General features: G+C 44.1%; 1 protein-coding gene across 1 annotated transcript in view; it reads left to right on the top strand.

The window, feature by feature from the left end:
* The window catches only part of plxdc2b (plexin domain containing 2b), a 380,673-nt gene that overhangs the window by 163,755 nt on the left and 193,955 nt on the right, over positions 1 to 22,963 (top strand). Inside the window, exon 2 of the mRNA XM_078416435.1 lies at positions 155 to 351. Coding sequence (XP_078272561.1) covers positions 155 to 351 — 197 coding nt within the window. The remainder of the gene's footprint in view (positions 1 to 154; positions 352 to 22,963) is intronic.

Genomic DNA, 22,963 nt, shown 5'->3' with positions numbered 1-22,963 from the left:
GACTCGCGAGGTCCTGCATTATATTTTTAACATTTTGTGCAGAGATTAATACTCCATATTACTTTACGGATCTTACAATATTTTTCATGTTCATTAGAATAACATGATTTTCTATGTTCCCTGACCTTTTGTTTATGTATCATTCGTCCCCCAGGAGCATTCTATGCACTTAGCCAAAGGTTATCTTCAGATGTCTTTGTAGACATTAAAACCTACAATCATCGGTTGAAGCGACAGCAACCCAAGTCAGTGGACACAAACAGAGCAAGCCCAGAGCAGGACTTCGCCGATCCGACCAAGATCTTTGATATTCAACCAGCTGTGGACAATAACAATGACACAAAAATTGAGGTATGTTTGTTATGTTAGACTGGAGCATTGTTTTTCAACGTAGCTCAGAGGAGCATATGTTTGCAAATCTTTTCCCTTTCCTAGGATTACCTAATTTTGCCCGGCATGCATTTGATTTAGTAGAAACTGTTAGTATTAGAAATTATGCCAGCCTTTGTTTGCAGTTCATTTATACCATTTTAAAAATAAAAGTTGCAGCTTTTTAAGATTTTAATTAAAACTGTGACTCATCGACAAATTTGATTATTTTGCTTCGGAATAAACATAGAAAATAGGTGCAGGGGTAGGCCATTCGGCCGTTTGAGCCAGCACCACCATTCAATATGATCATGGCTGATTATCCAAAATCAGAACTCCGTTCCTGCTTTTTTCCCATATCCCTTGATTCCGTTAGCCCTAAGAGCTCTACTAGTCGTGCCACTCTGCTGCCCTAATTGCAAGGATAACACTTTCAGGAAGGAATAGAGCTAGATTCTGAATCATGAACTAGTTACATTATTTCCTTCAGACTATTCTATAAAGTTACTAGACCAAATGGACCCGTTGGGCCCAAACCTTTCCTGCATTGGTCTAGCACCCTGTCCTCCCCCCCTCCACTCTCTCCTCAACCCTCCCCTCCCCTCCCCCTTCTCCCCCACTCCCCCCTTCCCCCCTACCTCCCTCCTCCCCCTCCCTCCCCCTCTTTTAAACTTAAAGATGTGAATAACTTTAAAAATATAACCGATTTAAAAAAAACTAGCATTATCACTAAAGTGACCTAAAGTGACCTTTAAGGTGGGCCTAAAATTGTCGCGCTATCTTGTACCTTTTTGGCTGAAGTTCAGTCACAAACAGGATAACAAACGAGAGTATTAGTGTATAGATTCAGTGTGGTTAACTCTTAAGTGCCCTTGGAAATGCTTTGCTACTTTGGTTTAGTTTAGCTTACTATTGTCACGTGTACCAAGGTACAGTGAAATGCTTTTGTTATGTGCTATCTAGTCAAAGATACTATACATGATTACAATCAAGCCGTCTACAGTGTACAGATAAAAGGTAATACATTTAATGCATAATAAAGTCTGATTAAAGATAGTTCTAAAGTCTCCAATGAGGTGGATGGGAGGTCAGGACCGTACTCTAGCGAGATGAGAGGATGGTTCAGCTGCCTGATAACTGGAAATAATCTGTTCCTGAACCTAGAGATATGCATTTTCAAACCAGCCGCTCGGTCGCATCAGTACAATTACAAAAGGCAATTTGAGTTCAATGAGATTACATAGATTGATGCAGATTGACATCACATTTAAACATGACCTCACAAATATCTTGGGGCATGCGCTAAAATTGGCAAGCAATGCTCAGCAAATGAATCAAGCACCAGGTTTTTAGTTATTCTTTAAAAAACAAAAAAAATTAAGCCAATATCCCCAACTCTTCCATCAACATCACCGGATATGTCTGCCCCTTTTGACAGAACAAATATATTAGTGATGATGGGACGGTTGCATTCATTGTGGAAGCCAAGCGTTCAGAACATAAAAATTAGACTCCAGAAAATTCCATGGCATTTGGTCAATCGATCGCAAGGAATGTGATGGAAATACGTTCCATTGTGGCCTTAACGAAGGATTGGATAAATAGATTGTGAAGAAAAACTTGCAGGGTTATAGATTTGCCACTTTGCTAGCAACTTCCCGGTTGGATTAAAGTACAGAGTTGCTTTCAAAGAGAGCCGACTCAGACACGGTGGGCTAAATGGCCGTCCCATGTGCTACAACTGTTGTATGATTCTGTAACGCATCAAAGATACTTGTTTTATTAGTGCACAGCGGTAGAGTTGCCTTACAGCATAGGAAATTGAGGGGTAACCTTACAGAGGCATATAAAACCATGAATTGTTTTATGAGGGACAAAGATAAAGTGAATAGCCACACTCTTTTCCCTAGAGTAGGGAAGTCTATAACTAGAGAACATAGGTTTACAGTGAAAGAGGAAAGAACCAAAGAGGAAAGGGTTCTGAGAAACAACATTCATTCAGAGGGTGGTGTGTAAATGGAACAAAGTGCCAGAGGATGTGGTCGAGGCAGGTACAATTATGTCATGTGAAAGAGACTTAGACAGGTGCATGGATAGGAAGGATTTAGAGGGATATTGCCAAGTGTGGACATGTGGAACTATTTTGGTTAAGCAACGATCTTCTAGGACGAGTTTATGACGTGGGGCCTGTTTCTGTTTGTAGAACTCTAAGCAATGCATTTTTTGTTTCTAGATGAAGTTGCCGATATGCATATCGATTAAAATCTAGCTTCGTTTATCAATGATTTTTTTCCCATCAATCTACCCAACATTGGGAACTCTTAATCAGTAATATAATAATTTGTCTAAACAAATAAATGTTCTACTTCATTCACTTATATCAGCCATTAGCCAAGCACGATGAATAAATTTACTTGCCAAATTAGAGTTCACACAGCACGGAAACAGGTCCTATTGTCCAATCTGCCCATGCCGACCAAGATGCCCTATCTATGCTAATCCCACCTGCATACATTTGGCCCATATCCCTCTAAACCTTTCCTATCCATGTACCTGTCCCAAATGTCTTTTAGATGTTGTTATAGTACCTGCCTCAACTACCTCCTCTGGCAGCTCATTCCATATATCCACCATCCTGTGTGAATGGTGGGAACTTTGTTTCAGGGAACTATGTACTTGCAGCCCTATGTGTTTCTGTTGTGCAGTTGCACAACAAATTGAGAGTATGGGATGGTATCCTTGCAAGAGGCAGGGTGGGAGAAGGTGCAGTCAATGTATGCGTGGGAGTCAGTGTGTTTGTAGTAGACATCAGTTGGTAGTCTGTTCCCCAGGTGGTAGACACAGATACAATTGCATAATTTAAAAGACATTTGGACAGATACGACGTGAGAAAACGTTTAGATGGTTATGGGCTAAACGTCTGCAAATAAGATTATCAGATAGGCATCTTGGTCAGCATGGACAAGTTAGTCTGAAGGATTTGTTGCCATACTGCATAATTCTATAACATTGTGGACCTATGCTGAAAGGCGTGAGTGATTAAAGATAAAACGTTTGAAAAAATTAAGATTTCATTATTTCTCTAACTCCTAAAATGAATTAGTAGCGTAATGTTGTCTAGCACAAAAGCAGGGTTTTTGACTCACCATGTGCATGCCCACTTGCAATTTGCAATGCTTTGTCTATTTAAGTGCCTGTATAAAATATCTCCTAAACTAAGTGATTGTATCTGATTGCACCACTTCCTCAGGCAGCGAGTTCCAGATATAAACCACTCTGTGCAACAAAAAAAACAACTTACCTCCCAATACCCTTTTAAAATCCTTCCTCTCACCTTAAACCCATGTCCTCTTGTTTTTGACGCCTCTACCATGGGGGGGGGGAAAAGATTCAGACTATCTACCCTATACATGCCTTTATAATGTTATATATATCAGGTCACCACTCAGCCTCATTTGCCCTCGGGAATACAAATTCAACTTATCCAACCTCTCCACATATCTAAAGTCCAGGAGCTTGCCTGGAGCTCGGGGGACTTGAATCACTACTTCTAGTTATTTATTTATATTGTAAATGTGGGAGTCAGTGTGTTTGTAGTATCTTTGTTATTTTGCTCTTTCCAAAATCTATTTCATCAGCCTTTGTTATATTACAAACTATTTTTCTGGTAAGGTTCAATTTTCCTCTTTAACTCCTTGCTGGGTTTCAGCTCACTGGGTCTTGTGCCTCTTGTACTGCGGCCAGGCAATTGTTTGACATGTAATTCATGTCAGTAATCTATGTGATCACAGCAGAGCTCCCCCATATCCAAGTCCAAACCCAGCATCCACACTAGAATGAGGTTGTTGCCTGGCACTTTTCCTTAATGCAACTTTTTCTTCAGCTTCCTTGTTTTTGAGCTACAAGACAATGGATGTTTTAATTTTTTTCTCTCTTGTTTGAGGGTAAAGAACCTAATTGCAATGCAGATGACCTTGACTGAACATAGCTAGTTTATAAACAAACCATCACACCCTAAATGGCTTGCAGAGTTGCTGCCTCATACGCCAGACCCAGATTTGATCCTAACCTCAAATGCTGTCTGTGTGGAGTTTTCACGTTCTCCCATTGATATCTCCCATTAGATTTAGCTCTTAGGGTTAACGGAATCAAGGGATCTGGGGAGAAAGCAGGAACGGGGTACTGATTTTGGATGATCAGCCATGATCATATTAAATGGCTGGCTCGAAGGGCCGAATGGCCTACTCCTGCACCTATTTTCTGTTTCTTTGTTTTGGCAGTATGGGCTTCCTCTGGGGGCTCTAATTTCCTCCCACATTGCAAAGATGTGTGGGTTTGTAGATGGCCTCTGTAAATTGCCCCTAGTGTGTAGTGAGTGAATATGAAAGTGGGTTAACATAGAACTAGTAGGAAAGGGTGCTCAAAGGTCAGCGTGGACTCAGTGGGCAAAGGGCCTGTTTCCATGCTGTATCTCTAAACTGAACAAGTTGCCTTATCTGTGATTCTGATGTGTATCATCATATCATATCATATATATACAGCCGGAAACAGGCCTTTTCGGCCCTCCAAGTCCGTGCCGCCCAGCGATCCCCGTACATTAACACTATCCTACACCCACTAGGGACAATTTTTACATTTACCCAGCCAATTAACCTACATACCTGTACGTCTTTGGAGTGTGGGAGGAAACCGAAGATCTCGGAGAAAACCCACGCAGGTCACGGGGAGAACGTACAAACTCCTTACAGTGCAGCACCCGTAGTCAGGATCGAACCTGAGTCTCCGGCGCTGCATTCGCTGTAAAGCAGCAACTCTACCGCTGCGCTACCGTGCCGCCCTTTACCGTGTAGCTCTTTACTGTACTGATCAGTTCTTGGTGAATTTTGGTTTCAGAAGTCAGTTTTCTTTGATTGTAAGAAAGCAAGTTGGTAAATATTATTGACATTTCAGTCTTGCTCTGAAAATTCTAAAGCTCAATTGAAATTGAATGAGACAGAGTCAACAAAGAATGCTTCCAAATCTGGCCTTATTCCTTTTGTTTCCATGAAATGGAGTAAAGTTTTCACAGAGATTTAATTGATTGTTCATTCATTCTGTACTTGTGCTGGATGACTTATGAAAAATCATAATCATAATTATAATAGTACTTTATTAGCCAAGTATGTTTTGCAACATACGAGGAGTTAGATTTGCCATACAGCTATACCAATAAAGAGCAACAAGACACACAAAGAAATTTTTAACATGAACATCCACCACAGCAACTTCCCCACATTCATTACTGTGATGGAAGGCAAAAAAAGTTCATCTCTTCCCTTCTTTGTTCTCCCGCGGTCGGGGCACTCGAACCTTCCATTGTTGGGGCGATCTTGGCTTGCGCAAACGGCCGTTGAGTCCTCTGCGTCGGGGCGATCAAGCTTCCGCATCGGGGGGGGATCTCAGCTCCCCCGTGCCGGGCGATCGGACCCCGGGTCGGAGCTAGTCGAACCTTGTGCGATTTTGGAGCTTCCTGACATCAGTCTCTACCCGAGACGGCGAGTTCCTCGATGGTGAAATCTACAGGCTGTGGTTGGAATGCCGATCCCAGGCAAGGGATCGCAGGCTAAGATGGTAAATCCACGGCCCTGCGGTGGGGCTCAAAGTCAATCTCGAGCAAAGTCTCCAGTTCCATGATGTTAGGCCGCAGAGCGACCGGAGATACGATCCGGAAAACAATCGCATCTCCGATAAGCAAAGAGATTGAAAAAAAGTTTCCCCTGACCCCTCCCCCACCCCTCACACAAAACAAACCCGAGAACATTAACGCAAACCTTTTAAAACACACTAAAAATAACAAAAAAGACCAAAAGGCAGACAGTCCGTTGGCGAGGCTGCCATCGGTGACGGCACCATTTGGAATCTGGGCACTGCTATTAAGGCCTATATTTACTGACCATCCCCAGTTGCGTTTGAGAAGCTGATGTTAATCACATTTCTGAACTGCTTCAATCCTTCAGGGAAAGATGCTTCACAATTGCAGTTGTTAGTTCAGGGTTTCAGGATTCAGACCCAGCAGTGACAGTGAACCTAGCAGCATATTTCTAAGCCAGGATGATGTGTAGTTTAAAGAAGAAACCTCAGGCACTAGTGTTCCCAGGTGCTGGCTGCCCTTATCCTTCTTATTGGTAAAGATTGTTGCTTTGAAAGGTGTTGGTGGGGCAGCCTGGGTGAGCATTGTAGTGCATTTTGCAGATCCTATACATAGCACAATCTGATTCCCCAAGCCTTTTCCATCATCCACAAGGCACAGTATTGAGTAAATGTTTCCTACCTGCCACCCAATCATCAAGTCGAAACCACAATGTTCCTGCCTACTTCACAAAGTTTTACAGTCTTGGAAAGATACGGCAAGAAAATTGGCTCTGCAGTCCATCATGTCTGTGGTGACTATCAGCCATCTATTTGTGCTAATCTTACACCAATCCCATTTTATTTTCCCCACATTCTCACCAACCCTCTCCCAGACTCTACCATTCACCTACACACTATGGGCATTCCACACAGTGGTCAGATAATCCACCAACCTGCATGTATTTGGGATGTGGGGGGCAAACTGGAGCTCCCGGGGAAACCCATGTGGTCACAGGGAAGACGTGCAGACTCAAGGGTGCCACGGTAGCGCAGCGGTAGAGTCGCTGCCTTACAGCGTTTACAGCGCCAGAGACCCAGGTTCGATCCTGGCTACGGGTGCTGTCTGTACGGAGTTTGTACGTTCTCCCCGTGACCACGTGGGTTTTCTCCGAGAACTTTGGTTTCCTCCCGCACTCCAAATACGTAAAGGTTTGGAGGGTTAATTGGCTTAGTATATAAATTATGTGAAAGTTATCCCTCGTGTAGAATAATGTTAATGTGCTGGGATCGCTGGTCAGTCCGGACTCAGTGGGCCGAATGGCCTGTTTCCGCACTGTATCTCTAAATTAAACTCCCTGCAGACAGTACCTGAGGTCAACATTGAACCTGGGTCTCTGGAGTTGTGAGGTAGCAGTTTTATTGGCTGCACCAAAGTACAGCCTTTTATTTTCCACTGTAATCTTTAATGCATCGCTCTTTGACATGCTTATGGAAATCATGTATAATACATACATCTGTTCCCCTTCACTCACATCACTTGTTATTTCTTCAAACAACTCCAAACAGTTGTTTATCATGATTTTCTGTGCATAAAACCATTTTGATTTTGCTGATTATGTTGATCTCTTCAATGTATCATGCTCTAATGTTCTTAATAGAGGTTTATTTAACATTTTCCTGATGACTGATGTGAAGGTAACAAGCCTGCAGTTTCCAGCCTCATTAAAAAAAAAATCATTCAAGTGATGTGGGCTTTTCAGGCAGAGCCAACATTTCATCGCCCCCTTCCTCATTGCCCTTGAGAGGGTGGTGGTGACCTGCCTTCTTGAACTGTTGTAATCCTTGAGGTTTGACTATACCCACAATCCTGTTATGGATAGAATTCCACTATTTTGACCCAGCCATGGTGGGGGAATGGCAACATATTTCCAAGTCAGGAGGGTATATGGTTGGGAAGGCAATTTCCAGATGATAATGTTCCATCCTTCTAGCTGGTGAAGGTCATGGGTTTGGAAGATTGTGTCAAAGGAGTATTGGAGAGTTGCTGCAATTGATGCTATTCCAGTTTATCATCTGCCTGCTGCAGATGGTACAGACTGCTGCTACTGTGCATCAGTGGTGGAGCACATGATGGATAAGCCAGTGAACTGTTATATCGTTTCTGGTGTCAAGTTGCTTGAGTGTTGTTGAAGCTGTACTCAACCAGGCAAGTGAAGAATATTCAACTACACTCCTGGCTTGAGCCTTGCAGATAATGGACACTCTTTGTGGAGTTAGGAAGTGAGTTACTCATAACAGGATTCCTCCTCTTGAGTAAGAAGTGCAGACGATAGAATCTTGAGCAAACAACAAAAGGCTGGTGGAACTCAACTGGTCAGACAGCATCTGTAGGGGATTGGATAGGCGATGTATTGGGTCGGGACTCTTCTTCAGACTTCATAGGTTCTAGGAGCAGACTTAGGCCTTTCGGACCATCGAGTCTCCTCTACCATTCAATCATGACTGATCTATCTTTCCCTCTCAACACAATTCTCCTGCCTTCTTCCCAGAACCCCTGACACCTATACTAATCAAGAATTTGTCAATCTCTACCTTAAAAAATATCCATTGACTTGGCAGCCGTCTGTGGCAATAAGTTCCCCAGATTCACCAACATTTGATGAATTAAAGTTGTCTCAGAAGTTTACTATGTTGACAAGGGGAGCTGGAGGGCTGAAAAAGCTTTAGATATCAGAAAATAATGACTAATTGTTGATAAAGTGGAAGAAAATAGAATGCAAGGAATCTACAATAAAATCAACTTGGCAAAGGTTATATATTCCTTTTCCTTGGATTAGATGGCTTTCATCCAAAATGCAGTGAACAATGCTACTTTATAGCACATTTAACACTACCAAGTAAGCAATAAGATTGAGAAGGCTTGACAAGGTCGATGTTAAGAGGTTGCTATTCCATGGTATAAAGCCTCAGGATAAGGAGTTGAGCATTTGTAACCAGGTGACATTTCTTTGATAAGCAGGTTTTGTCTTTGAAATTCTTTACTCAAGAGGATTGTGGCCACTCAGCAGTTGGGTATCTTCATGACAGAGATCCATAAGGTGAATTAGGAGATGTGGGGGTTGAGTAGGAAAGGAAAGTATGATCAAAGCCAAGCATGATTGTACCGACTGGCAAGTGGGGTTCAGGCAGAACATGGACTATCATTTTTTTTATTTATCAGGTTTTTTCCCTACTGAGGTCCGTCAGCACTTTGTGCTTTGCTCAAGATGCCAGCATCTGCTGTCTCTGCAGTCACCCATGTTAAATCCTGGTGAATAGGCAAAGTTAATCTGCACATAGAAGCACATAATAAGTAGAAGTTCCCATCACACTCAAACCTCATACATCTATTAATAATAGACACAAAATGCTGGAATAACACAGGCAGCATCTCTGGAGAGAAGGAATGGGTGATGTTTCAGGTCGAGACCCTTCTTCAGACTGAGAAAGAAGGGTCTCGACCTGAAATGTCACCCATTCCTTCTCTCCAGAGATGCTGCCTGTCTCGCTGAGTTACGTCAGCATTTTGTGTCTGTCTTCGGTATAAGCAAGCATCTGCAGATCCTTCCAACACATCTGTTAATAATCTGTCTATGCACAGATTGGATATCTACCACACAGCTATTTCATGGCAGCTCATTTGCAGATCAATGGCCTGATTGTATATTGGCACACAGCAGAGATCAGAATTACAATCGCAGCTTTTGAAATTAGTTAATTTTGTGAATGATCCATGAGAAATTCTTGCTCAAGATAGGTTGCCAGAGAGTCATGGGTTACAGGGAACAAGGAGGAAAGTGCAACTGAAACTACGGTCAAGTGAGCTATGATTTTATTGAATGTCAGGGCAGGCTTAAAAGGCCAGAGACTGGCGTTCTCTTGCTCTGGCTTCACATGGTGGCACAAGAGGCCATTCAGCAAGCAAGTCAGTGTTAACTCTTTGTAGATAAAGAGTGGCATTTGCAAACTTATTTTTTGTCTAGCCACAGAGACATCCAGCACAGAAACAGGCTAGTCAACCCACCATGTACATGTTGACTAACTAATGGACCTGTCTGTACTAATCACCTTGCCAGCAGATGGATCTTGAACTTCTTTGCATTGACAAATCAGGTGATCATTTACAATACAATACAATACAATACAATACAATATATCTTTATTGTCATTGTACCCAGGGGTACAACGAGATAGATAAGTTTTTAACATTGTGAGAGTACCTGCCTTCAACACCCTCTCAGGCAGGCTATCCCAGAATCCAGCCACCCTCTGGGTGTAAAATAAATCCTCTTCAGATCACCTCTAAACCTCCTACCATCTATCCTAAAACGATGCCCTCTAGTTTTAGATTCCACTGCAAAGATTCCTACCATCTACCCAATCTATGCTCTTCACACGTACCCCACAATGTTATATTGCTGTTCTGCTATGCATATTGCCTACCTCTATGCAATTCCTCTTTTAAACACCCTGACTGCCAGTAAAAGAGGTGGAGAAACAATGACTTGCAGATCATGAGCACTGTTTGCAAGAACAAACATTTTCCTCCCATCTGTAAACTCCACCAGTTTTAGGCTCTCTGTGATCTCGTATGCCACTCAGCTTCCTATGACACCTTACTGTGCAACTACAGAATATGCCCATTTATCTCCTTCTTTCCCATTGCCCAGTGGACTAAGCACTGATTGCAGCTGAAGGAGTGATTTGAATGTAATTCCTGTTTAGTTTATTGCATTCACTATTCATGATATTGTCTTCAATAAACTGTAGAAATCAAATGCAGTTCTAACAAATTTTCTTAGGCCTGAAACATTGCATTTGTTTTTTTTAAAAAGACACAATGTGCTGGAGTAACTCAGCGGGTCGGACAGCATCCCTGGAGAACATGGATAGGAAACATTTTGAGTTGGGAGCTTTCTTCAGACTGATTGTGAGGGATGGGGAGGAGCGGGACAAAGCTTGGCAGGTTAGGTTGATACCGGTGAGGAGCGGTTTTGATAGGCAGATAGTTGGACAAAGAGCAGAGATGAAAATACAGAAGGTGTGAGACAAAAGGATGGAAGAGTTGCAAATTGTGAAGCTAGAGGAAGGAACGTCAGTAGAAAGGGAGGAGGATGAGAGAGTACAGGTGGGGCACAGGGGAGGGGGGTGGCGGAGAGAAGGGATTTGTAGTTATCTAAAATTGGAGAATCCAATGTTCATACCAATGGGTTGTAAGCTACCCAAGCAGAGTATGAGGTGCTGTTCCTCCAGTTTACCTGTGGCCTCACTCTGGCAATGGAGAAGGCCCCGGATAGAAAGATCAGTATGGGAATGGGAAGAGAAGTTAAAATGGTTAACAGAGGAGTTAAATGGCAGGAGGAATGCAAGTGTTTGGCAAAATGGTCACGGAGTCTATCCAATGTACAGGAGGCAACATTCGAGAACACCAGATGTAGTAGATGAGGTTAAATGAGGTTAATGTTTCTATGTTAAGTTTTTTTTTCTGTTTTCACAGATTATGTCTGATTTGCTGAGTGTTTCAAATATTTTCTGTTTTTAAAACAAATACATTTTGAGTGACTTTTATAAGAATACCCCTCTTTGGTTCACAAGAGTGACCCTGAACTTGTCACATTATATCTTTGTCCTACTCCCACTCTCTCTCATTGGCTTTGTACATTGTTCCTGCTCTCCATGCTACCACAGATCACTCCACCCTACCTTTTCCTCTCTATCTCTCTGCTTTGCTGCAACTTAAAACTAGCACATTTTCTAAAGGGCCTGTCCCACTTTAGGCGATTTTAAGGCGACTGCCGGCGACTAGGCTGTCGCCGAATGTTCGCCGAGGTGTCGCGGGCATGATCGTAAGGAGTCTTCAATGAATCGTAGTGGATCTCGGCTCTATTCCATAAACTACGTGTTGATCAAAAATTTGATTGAAATATTGTGGCTGAAATTATCACTGCGAACTAAACCTTCGCTTAACAGGAATAATGAATTCACATCACCCCAATACATGCTGATTTAAGCAAATTGTGAATAACTTCTATACAGTGCTTTTTTGTCAAAATATGTGTTATTCCTAAAATTACATCAATATCTTTTGCAGAATAATATATTTTATAATTAATAAACAAACATTACGTAGAAATTCAGCCACAAGCCAAATATACATTTAATTGCTCTCATATCATAATTCTAACTAAGCTGCAATTTTATTACGCTCCCTCTAACTAAATTAATTTAAATCACAATACTGTTTTTGCATTATGTCACTGTTCATAAATATTAATAAAGACAAAAATAGTTTAACCTGGCAAATAGCTAAATTTTACTTGTAAACATTTTACATGTCTTATGACAATTTGCTTTGTTGAAGAATATTGTAGAAATAACAACCTGGAGATGGGCTTGCTGTGGGTGCTTATGAGGCAAGAACAATTTAAATAAAGAAAATTGTCATCTAACCAGTTGGCACCATTTTTAACAATTTTGAATCAAGACCAAAAAGTGAAGATTAATTGGGAATTTAAGTGTTTGCTAGTACAGGCCAATTTCTAAAGTCATTGTACGAATGTCCCTTTTCCATTATTTTAGCAGAGATGGTAAAGCATTTAAAATAAATGGTTTAAAACTGCTGCTGAAATCATAGATTTCAACATCAATCTGTTTAAAGTTTGCATGTTATAATTGCACAAACTATTTTTCGATTTTAATATGTTTTCAGAGAGCAACTAAATTTAATTGTAAAAATTTGCATGTTGGCCCAGATCCTTTACAATGAGAAGTAAACAATCTATGCTGAATAGAGACTCTAGAAATATTTGTTCTAATCTAAAATAGTTTAATAGAGTCATACAGCGTGGAAACAGGCCCTTCGGCCTAACTTGCCCACACTGGTCAACATATCCCAGCTATACTAGTGCCGCCTGCCTGAGTTTCCCTCCAAATATCCCTCCCAAATCCCTCCAAATATCCCTCCATATCCCTCCCACATTCCTCCAAACCCCTATCCATGAAACTGTCTAATTGTTTATTAAATGTTGCGATAGTCCCTGCCTCAATTACCTCCTCTGGCAGCTCGTCCCATACCCCCACCATGCTTTGTGTGAAGAAGTAACCCCTGAGATTCCTAACCAATCTATTCTTTACTAATGTCCCTTACTAAAGAATAATGAGGGCACATTAACATTGTGGAAACTTTATACTATACTTTATACCATGCGTTATGAGAATACTTTAATAAGATTCTCAAAGGTAAGACCCTTAATGAGTTGACCTCATCCTCATTTCTCATGTTAATTTCACAGATGTATCTTTGATGAGTTCTTTCCAAAAAGACCCAAAGTCCATGCAGTTCTTGCCTCCTCATGCTGTTCTTGCCACCTCCAATCAAACAGAGCTAAGGTTAGGAGCATTGACCTCACTTAATTTTTCCTTCAGCTCCCAACTACAAAATAGGATGATTTATGCAGAAGAAGTTGTTGGAGTGGGGATTTTGGGGTTCTGGCTTGTTGGTGGTGACTATTCTAGAAGTAAATACATCCTCAGTTGAAAGATCTGGAAGAATGGACATGGCAGCATTTTTAGTTTACTTTAGTTTTGAGATGCAGCATGGAAGCTGGTCCTTCGGCCGACCAAGTCCACGTCGACCATCGATCATCTATTCATGCCAGTTCTACGTTATTCCCACGTTCCCACTCCCTACATACTAGGGGCAATTTTCAAAGGTCAATTCACCTACAAACCCGCGTGTCTTTTGGATGTGGGAGGAAACCAGAGCATCTGGAGGAAACCTCCAGGAAGAATGTGCAAACTCTGCACAGGTAGCAGAGAACGGTACAGCACAGGAATGGGCCCTTTGGCCCACAATGTTTCTGCCAAACACAATGCGTAGCTGAATTGATCACATCTTCCTGCACATGATCCATATTCCTCTATTCCCCACACTTCCACATGCTTATCTAAAAATCTCTTCAATGTCACTATCACACCTTCCTCCACCATAACTCCTAGTAATGTGTTCCAGGTCCCCATCACCCTCTGTGTAACAAAAATATGCCCCGCACATCTCCACTAAACTTTTTCCCTCTCACTTTGTAGCAATGACCTCTAGTGTTGGACATTTCCATCCTGGGAAAAGAGTTCTGAGTGTCTACCTTATCTTTGCCTCTTATAATTTTATATATTTCTATCATCTCTCAACCTCCTACATTCCAGAGAAAACAACACAAGTCTATTCAATCTCTCCCTGTAGCTGAAGCCCTCTAATCCAGGCAGCATTCTGATAACTCTAATCTGAAACCTCTCCAATGCTTCTGCATCTTTCCTGCAATGGGGAGACAAGAATTGCACTCAGTAGCCCAAATACGGCCTAACTAAAATCCTGTAGAGCTGCATCGTGATTTCCTGACTCTTGTATTCAATGCCCCTAGCAATGAAGGTGAGCTATGAAGTTGGACTCCAAGATCCCTCTGCACATCTGTTAAGGGTCTTGCCATTAACTGTGTGCTCTCTTTTTACATTCATATACTCTATCCATACACCCGGGGTCAGGATCGAACCCAGATCTCTGGTGTTGTAAGGCAGCAACTCCACCAGCTGTGCCACACTGCCAGCCCTGTATGTTTTTGGACAGACAGTGAAGCAGGAAGAGGTTGCCCTCTGCCAGGCAGAATTGTCTTAATTGTTTTTAAAAGGGATACTGCACCCATTACAAGGTGATATACTTATCCACTACTTTGATAAGTTCTTTGCTTTTTGCTTTGTAAACATCCTGCAGACATTTATTCTTGTTTTTTAAAGTGGATAACTTTAAATTACATCAAAATATCTGAATTAGCATGAATTTTAAGTTAATATGGACCTTTGGGTTCTGCACCCCACTCCTCCCAATTTCTGTCCAGTTCATTTCACTCCTTTTCATTTGTCCTCCACTGCTTCCTTCCATTTTCTTTGCCCCTCCTCTTTGCTACTCTTCACCTCTTTTCTGTTCATCCTTCTCTTCTCTCAGGGATTTGTCTACCTTTATGTGTTATAAGACATATACATCCTCCTCCTTTATAATGTTGATATTCTCCAGCAGATATTGCCCCTCCCATGAACTCAGTAGATATATATCAATGAGCCAAAACATTATGACCACTGACAGGTGAAGTGAATAACATTGATTATCTTGTTACAATGGCACTTGTCAAGGGGTGGGACATATTAGGCAGCAAGTGAACAGTCAGTTGATGTGTTGTATGCAGGAGAAATGGGTAGCAGTAAAGAAATGAGCGACTTTGACAAGGCCCAAATTGTTATGGCCAGACGACTGGGTCAGAGCATCTCTGAAACGACAAGGCTTGTGGAGTGTTCCCAGTCAACAGTGGTGAGTACCTACTGACAGTGGTCTGAGGAGGGACAAACCACAAACTGGCGACAGGGTGTTGGGTGCCCAAGGCTCATCGATGCACGAGGGCAACGAAGGCGATCCTGTCTGGTCCGAACCGACAGAAGGTCTACTGTGGCACAAGTCACAGAAAATTTTAATGGTGGTCATGAGAGGAATGTGTCACAATACACAGTGTATCGCACCCTGCTGCGCGTGGGGCTGCACACAGAGGACCAACAGCATATTAGGAAGGTGGTCATAGTGTTTTGGCTCATCAGTGTGTATCCTTCTCTATGATAAATACCAATGAGAAGTCTTCATTTAGGATCATATTCCTCTTCCATTGTTCCACACATAGATTTGCATAGTGACATTTAAGATGACCTAGTCTCTACATAGCTACCCTTTTGATCTTAATATACTTACAGAATATTTTAAGATTCTCCTTCAAATTATCTGCCAGGGATATTCCATGACCCCCTATTTTCCTGCAAATTTCCTCCTTAGGATACTTCTACTTCCCTTGTATCCCTCGAGTATTGCTTTATCCCAACTATACCTGCCTATACCTGATATATGCCTCCTTTTTCCTGACCAGACCTTTAATATCACTTGTCAACAAAGCTTCCTTAATCCGGGACCCCACCACCGGCCATATCTTCCCATCCCCTCCCCTCTCTGCCTTTCAGCAGAGACCGTTCCCTCCGTAACTACCTGGTCCACTCGTCCCTTCCTACCCAAACCACCCCAACCCCGGGCATTTTCCCCTGCAACCGCACGAGATGCAACACCTGTCCCTTTACCTCCCCCCTCAACTCCATCCAAGGACCCAAACAGTCTTTCCAGGTGAGATAAAAGGTTCACCTGCACCTCCTCCAACCTCATCTATTGCATCCGCTGCTCTAGATGTCAACTTATTTACATCGGCGAAACCAAGCGCAGGCTTGGCGATCGCTTCGCTCAACACCTGCGCTCGGTCATTGACCAAACTCATCTCCCGGTGGCCGAGCACTTCAACTCCCCCTCCCATTCCCAGTCTGACCTTTCTGTCATGGGCCTCCTCCAGTGTCATAGTGAGGCCCACCGGAAATTGGAGGAACAGCACCTCATATTTCGCCTGGGCAGCTTGCAGCCCAGTGGTATGAACATCGACTTCTCCAACTTTAGGTTGTCCCTCTCTTCGCCTCCTCCTTCCCAGATTTCCCTCTATCTTCCTGTCTCCACCTATATCCTTCCTTTGTCCCGCCCCCCTGACATCAGTCTGAAGAAGGGTCTCGACCCGAAACGTCACCCATTCCTTCTCTCCCGAGATGCTGCCTGACCAGCTGAGTTACTCCAGCATTTTGTGAATAAATACCTTCGATTTTTTACCAGCATCTGCAGTTATTTTGTTATACTTCCTTAATCATAAGATCTCATAAGTGATAGGAGCAGAATTAGGCCATTCGGCCCACCAAGTCTACTCTGCCATTCAATCATGGCCGATCTATCTCTCCCTCCTAACCCCATTCTCCTTCCTTCTCCCCATAACCTCTGACACCCATACTAATCAAGAATCTATCTAACTATGGCTGAACTATATCCACTGACTGCGTCCACAGCCTTCTATGGCAAAGAATTCCACAGATTCACCACCCTCTGAATAAAGAAATTTCTCCTCAGCTCCTTCCTAAAATGTCCTTTAATTCTGAGTCTATGACCACTAGTCGTAGACTCTCCCACTAGTGGAAACATCCTCTCCACATCCACTCTATCCAAGCCTTTCACTACTGTGTATGTTTCAAGGAGGTCCCCCCACATTCTTCTAAATTCCAGCGAATATAGGCCCAGTGCTGTCAAACACTCATCATATGTTAACCTACTCATTCCTGGGATCATTCTTGTAAACCTCCTCTGCACCCTCTCCAGAGCCAGCTCATCCTTCCTCAGATATGGTGTCAGAAATTGCTCACAATATTCCAAATGTGGCCTGACCAGCACCTTATAGAGCCTCACTATTACCTTTTGGGAATCCTCCACCAGCACTGCCAAGTCCTTTAGCACCTCCGATTTCTGGATTGTCATCCCGTTTAGAAAATAATCGTGCCTGGCTTGCTTTCACTTGCTTATGAAAGATTGCCACTTGCCAAATGTATTCTTGCCTGCAAAGGTTTGTGAATTCCTGCCTTATACTATTGATATTAGCCTTCCTAAATTTATGCCTTCGACTTGAGGACCAGTACCTTTTCCATGTCTATCTTTCAACAAATAGAATTATGGTCGCTGGTCCAAAGGTCCACAAGTAATTGAATGGACATTGGTTTATTCTTGTCATGTGTACTACAGTGAAATACAGACAGTGAAAAACATTGTTTCATCCATACTTGAATACTCAAAGCATACAGAATATGTTGCAACTATGGAGAAAGAAAAGTTAAAAGTAAGAGTGCAAGTACTGCAACAAGGTAGATTAGGGAATTGGGAATCCGTAGCTTGGAAGAGAACTGTTCAAGAGTCCGATAACCAGGGAGAAAAAGCTATCCTTGAATCTGGTGCTGCATGGTTTCAAGCTTTTCAATCCTCTGCCCGATGGGAGAGGGGAGAAGAGAGAATGGCCAGCGTGTGTGTGGTCCCTGGTTACGTTAGGTGCTTTCCCAAGGCACGGTGAAATGTAGATGGGGTCACTCGTGGGGAGGCTTGTTTGCATGATGGACTGGGCAGCATCCACAACTCTGCAATGTCTTGCAGCTTTGGGCAGAGCAGTTGCCAAAGCAAATTGTGACACATCACAGCAGGATATATTCTACGCTGCATCTGTAGACAATGGTAAGAGTCATTTGAAACATGTCACATTTCCCTAGTAGAGCCATTTCTGTGCTTTCTTGCTCAAAGCGTCAACATGGTTGGAGAGGACATATTCTTGGTGATATTTACTCCTCAGAACCAAGATGTAAATATCACCAAAGTGATCCCCCATTGACATTTCAGCTACTTGCCCGCTGTCATTTCAAATTGGTCTTATATTTTAAAAGTTAGAGACATTTTAAAGTTTCAAAATGACCTTATTAAACCGATGCATGCCATCCGCAGTGTATGACGTCACAATGGGACCCGCCCGCGTGACGGCCAATGAGAGAGGGGAGAGCCCACGGCGGGACCCGCCAGAGTGACAGGAGTCACGGCCAATGAGGGGATGGCTAACAAATGTGCTCCCCCCCCCCCCCGGGAGAGCAAGCGCCTGTCCCGGCGCGCCCCGCGCTTGGCCTTCCTCCCGTGGTACAGCGCGGCGGCAGAGGTGGCGCCAGAGAGTTCAACAAGATGGCTATCGGCGCCGTTCGCCGACGATCAGCGCCTGACGCACGGGGCCCAGGTGTCCCAGCCTGCCCCGCGCTTAACCTTCCTCCCATGGTGCAGCGCGGCGGCAAAGGTGGCCCCAGAGGATCCAACATGATGGCTGTTGGCGCCATTCGCCGGCGATGAGCACTGGACGCACGGGGCCCAGGTGTCCCGGCGTGCCCCGTTCTGACCCTCCCGTGGTGCAGCGCGGCGCCAGAGGTGGCACCAGGGGGTCCAACAAGATGGCCGTCGCCGCTGTTCCTTGCCGCCAATCAGCGCTGGTCGCAAGGGGCCCAGCAAAGTGGGTTTTTCCTGTCCCCCCCTCGCCCGCCCATGGACCCGGGGGACACTCCCCACCCGGCAACAGGTCCACGGGTTGCCGGACCCGCAGGATCATCAGTTGCAGGTGGGTTACCCCGCCCCCAGGAGAGGCCCGCAGGAGAAACGGGGCCGAAGTCAGTGCTTTTTCCCTGTCCCCCCTCACACGCTCCCCGCCCCTCCAACGGGTCCACGGATCGGTAGGGTTTCTGGGCCTGGAACGGCCCCGGGGGCCACTCCCTGCCCGCCACGTGGTCCCGCCCACAGCCCTGGGGGCTGCTCCCCGCCCGCCAACGGGTCCATGGATCAGAACTGTTGCTGGGCCCAGCACGGCCCCGGGGGACACTCCCCGAACCCGTTGGGCCCAAACCTCTCCTGCATTGGTCCAGCACCCTCTACTCCCCCGCTTCTCCCCTTCACCTCTCCCCCACTCCCCCTCCACCCTTCCCTCCCTCCACCTCCCCCCTCACTCACACACTCCCCCACTCCATCCCTCCTCAATCCCCTTTATTCCCCCCCTCCCCTCACACCCCCCCTCCTTCAGTCGCGCCCGCAGGACTGCCCGCAGCAGAGATTTGCACCCAACGGGTGCAACCACCCCGTCTAGTCTCTTCTAAAAGCACTAAATATTTGGAGATTTATGAACCTACGTTGCCTTTCCTTGCATTCCCTTCCAAAGGGAAGGAGGAGGTTGAGGAGCTTGATACTTTAGAAATACAGCGCGGAAACAAACCCACAGAGTCCGCGCCGACCAGCGATCACCCCATACATTAATACTATCCTGCACATTTACATTTTCTTTTTAACCAAAGCAATTAACTTATAAACCTGTATGCTTTGGTGTGTGGGAGGAAACTGAAGCACCCGGAAAAAACCCATGTGGTCACAGGGATAACTTACAAACGCCGAAGAGACAGCACCCACAGTCAGGATTGAACCCGGGCCTGTGGCGCTGTAAGGCAGCAACTCTACCGCTGTGCCTCTGTACTGCCCAGCTAACGTGTACCGTCATGAGAATCTTTCCTTGTGGGATTTTGGTCTCTTTGTAACAGTGTGAGACATCTGATAAACCACGTTCACATGAGTAGTTGGACATTTCCCTTTCAAAACTGTCTGATCATTTTGAGGAGATGATGCGGATGATTGATGAGAGTAAAGGAATGAATTTGTCCACATGAACTGTAGTAAATCATGCGACAAAGCCTCTCATGGTAGGCTGACCCAGAAGATTGAAACAAATGGGATTGGCAGTTTCATTTTCAGTTTAGTTTATTGTCACATGTACAAAGGGATAGTAAAAAGCTTTTTATTGCGTGCAGAGGATTAGGTTTGAGTGCTTCAAGTTCTCTGACTGTAGATATCACCCACAACTTGTTCTCGTCCAACCACATTAAGACTATGGCCAATAAAGTGCACCAATGCCTCTCCTTCCGCAGAAGACTAAAGAAATGCAGCATGCCTCCAATAACTCCTAATAATTTCTAAAGGATGGACTGTAAAAAGCCTTCTATTGGGATGCATCACAATTTATCGGGATGCATCACAGCATGCTTTGGGAACAGCTCCATCCAAGACCACAGGAAATGTAGAGAATTGTGGACGCAGCCCAGACATTCACACAAACCAACCTCTCTTCCATTGACTCAATTATACCCTCATGCTGCCTCGGCAAGGCCAGCAGCATTATCACGGACGTGTCCCACGCTGGCTACTCCTCCTCCACTCTCCCATCGGGCAAAAGGTATAGAAGTGTGAAAACGCACTCCTCCAGATTCAGGGACAATTTCTTCCCAACTGTTATCAGGCAACTGAGCCATCCTACCACAACTAGAGAGCAGTCCTGAACTACTGTCTGCCTGATTGACACCCTCTGTCTATCTTTGATGAGATTTATCTCGTATCATGTATCTGTACACGTGAATGGCTTGATTGTAATCATATATTATCTTTCTGCTGACTGGTTAACACGCATCAAACGCTTTTCACTGTACCTCCGTACACGTGACAATAAACTAAACTAAACTAGCTTATAGCCTAGTGGTATGAATATTGATTTCTTTATCTTCAAGTAACCTTCCTCTCTATCCCTCCCCCACCCAAATCACACCAGCTTCTCGTTTTCACCCAACAGCTAACAATGGCCTAGTTCCTTTATCATTGTTACTTTTTTGCATTCATTGTTCTTTATCTCTCTGCATCATTGTCTAAATCTAGTGTTTCCCTTTTCCCTGACTAGTCTGAAGAAGGGTCTCGACCCGAAACGTCACCCATTCCTTCTGTCCAGAGATGCTGCCTGTCCGGCTGAATTACTCCAGCTTTTTGTGTCTATCTTCGAATTAAACCAGCATTTCAGGTCCTTCCTACAAATTTAGTTTGGCAAATGCTCTGCCCAAGATATCCATGAATACCCTTGCCAGCTGGTCTAACGACACAGCTGTGCTCAAGCAGAACCAGTTGCTTTCTGTGGGTTTACTCTCAGAAAGGCTGATCTGACAACATTGGCAGTCATCCTGTGTATAGGTGCTCCTAAGGCTGTTGGGGGGATGGGGTCATTCTGCTCAAAACGAGCATAGAATGCATGAGCTCGTCAGGGAGGGGTGCGTTGTTCCTTGCAAGTACTTAGTGCCTTGAAAGTGGCGTCACAGGTAGATAGGGTGGTCAGGATGGTTGTCTGTAACTTGGCCTTCATCAGCGAGGCCTTCATCTGTACTGAGTACAGACACTACCCGACGTTTGTCAGGGTTACCTTCCATAAACCTTTACGTAAGTCAGATTTTATGCGAGTTGGAATCACTTGAAAGCTAGGTAGAAACTAAAGAACTGCAGATGCTGGTTAATACACAAAATGACAAAGTGCTGGAGTAACTCAGCGGGTCAGGTAGCATCTCAGGCAACATAACGTGTCGATTCACCTTAAAACTAGATGCCGATGCTGCTGGTCTGGCACCAGCGAGCCCTGCTTATCCAACTACCACACCGTCCGGTTGACCCGGAAGCCCCCACATCCTGTAGCAATAACACAGGTCATTCAGGCAGCGGGACCACTTATCAACTAGAGCGTAGTCCTGAACTACTATCTACCTCATTGGAGACCACCGGACTATCTTTGATCTGACTTTACTGGCTTTATCACAAAAGCTTTCACTGTACCTCAGTACATGTGACAGTAAACTAAACTAAGCTATGATGAATTGTTTATTTAAGTGCAAGTGTACGTAACTTGCCTATTATGTAAGTCGGGGAGTGCTTGTATAGAAGTTGGGATGTTATGTTGCAGTAGTACAAGAAGTTGGTAAGGCCACTGTTGAGTACTGTGTTCAGGTTTGGTCACCCTCCTATAAGAAAGATGTTGTTAAGCCAGAAAGAGTGCAGAGAAGATACACAAGAATGGTGTCAGGACTTGAGGAACTGAGATATCGGGAAGGGTTTGGCAGGCTAGAACTTTATTCCTCGGAGCGCAGGAGGCTGAGGGGTGATCTTATAGAGGTGGATAAGATCATGAGGGGAATAGATAGAGTAGATACACACAGTCTTTTACCCAAAGTAGGGGAATTAAGAACCTGAGGACATGGGTTTAAGGTGGGAGGGAAAAGATTTAATAGGAATCTGAAGGGCAACCTTTTCACAGAGAGGGTGAAAAATAAAAGGAATGAGCTGCCAGAGGAAATAGTTGAGGCAGATACTAAAACAACATTTAAAGACATTTGGACAGGTACATGGACAGGAAAGGTTTAGAGGGATATGGGCCAAATCCGGACAGGTGGGACTAATGTAGATGGGGCAGTATGGCCGGCATAGGTAAGTTGGGTGGAAAGGGCCTGTTTCTGTGCTGTGCTGTTTCTATGCCACACATTCTGACTTTGTAGCCCACTGTAGAGTGTATTAACTATGAAGAGAATTTGTACAAATTTAGATTATGCTTTCCATGGAGTGTCAGTGACTGAGGAGGCAACC

This window comes from Rhinoraja longicauda, chromosome 2, assembly GCF_053455715.1.
Source record: "Rhinoraja longicauda isolate Sanriku21f chromosome 2, sRhiLon1.1, whole genome shotgun sequence".
In the NCBI taxonomy this organism is placed as follows: domain Eukaryota; kingdom Metazoa; phylum Chordata; class Chondrichthyes; order Rajiformes; family Arhynchobatidae; genus Rhinoraja; species Rhinoraja longicauda.
Note: the sequence above shows the minus strand (reverse complement) of the source record. Positions and strands in the feature narration are given on the sequence as shown.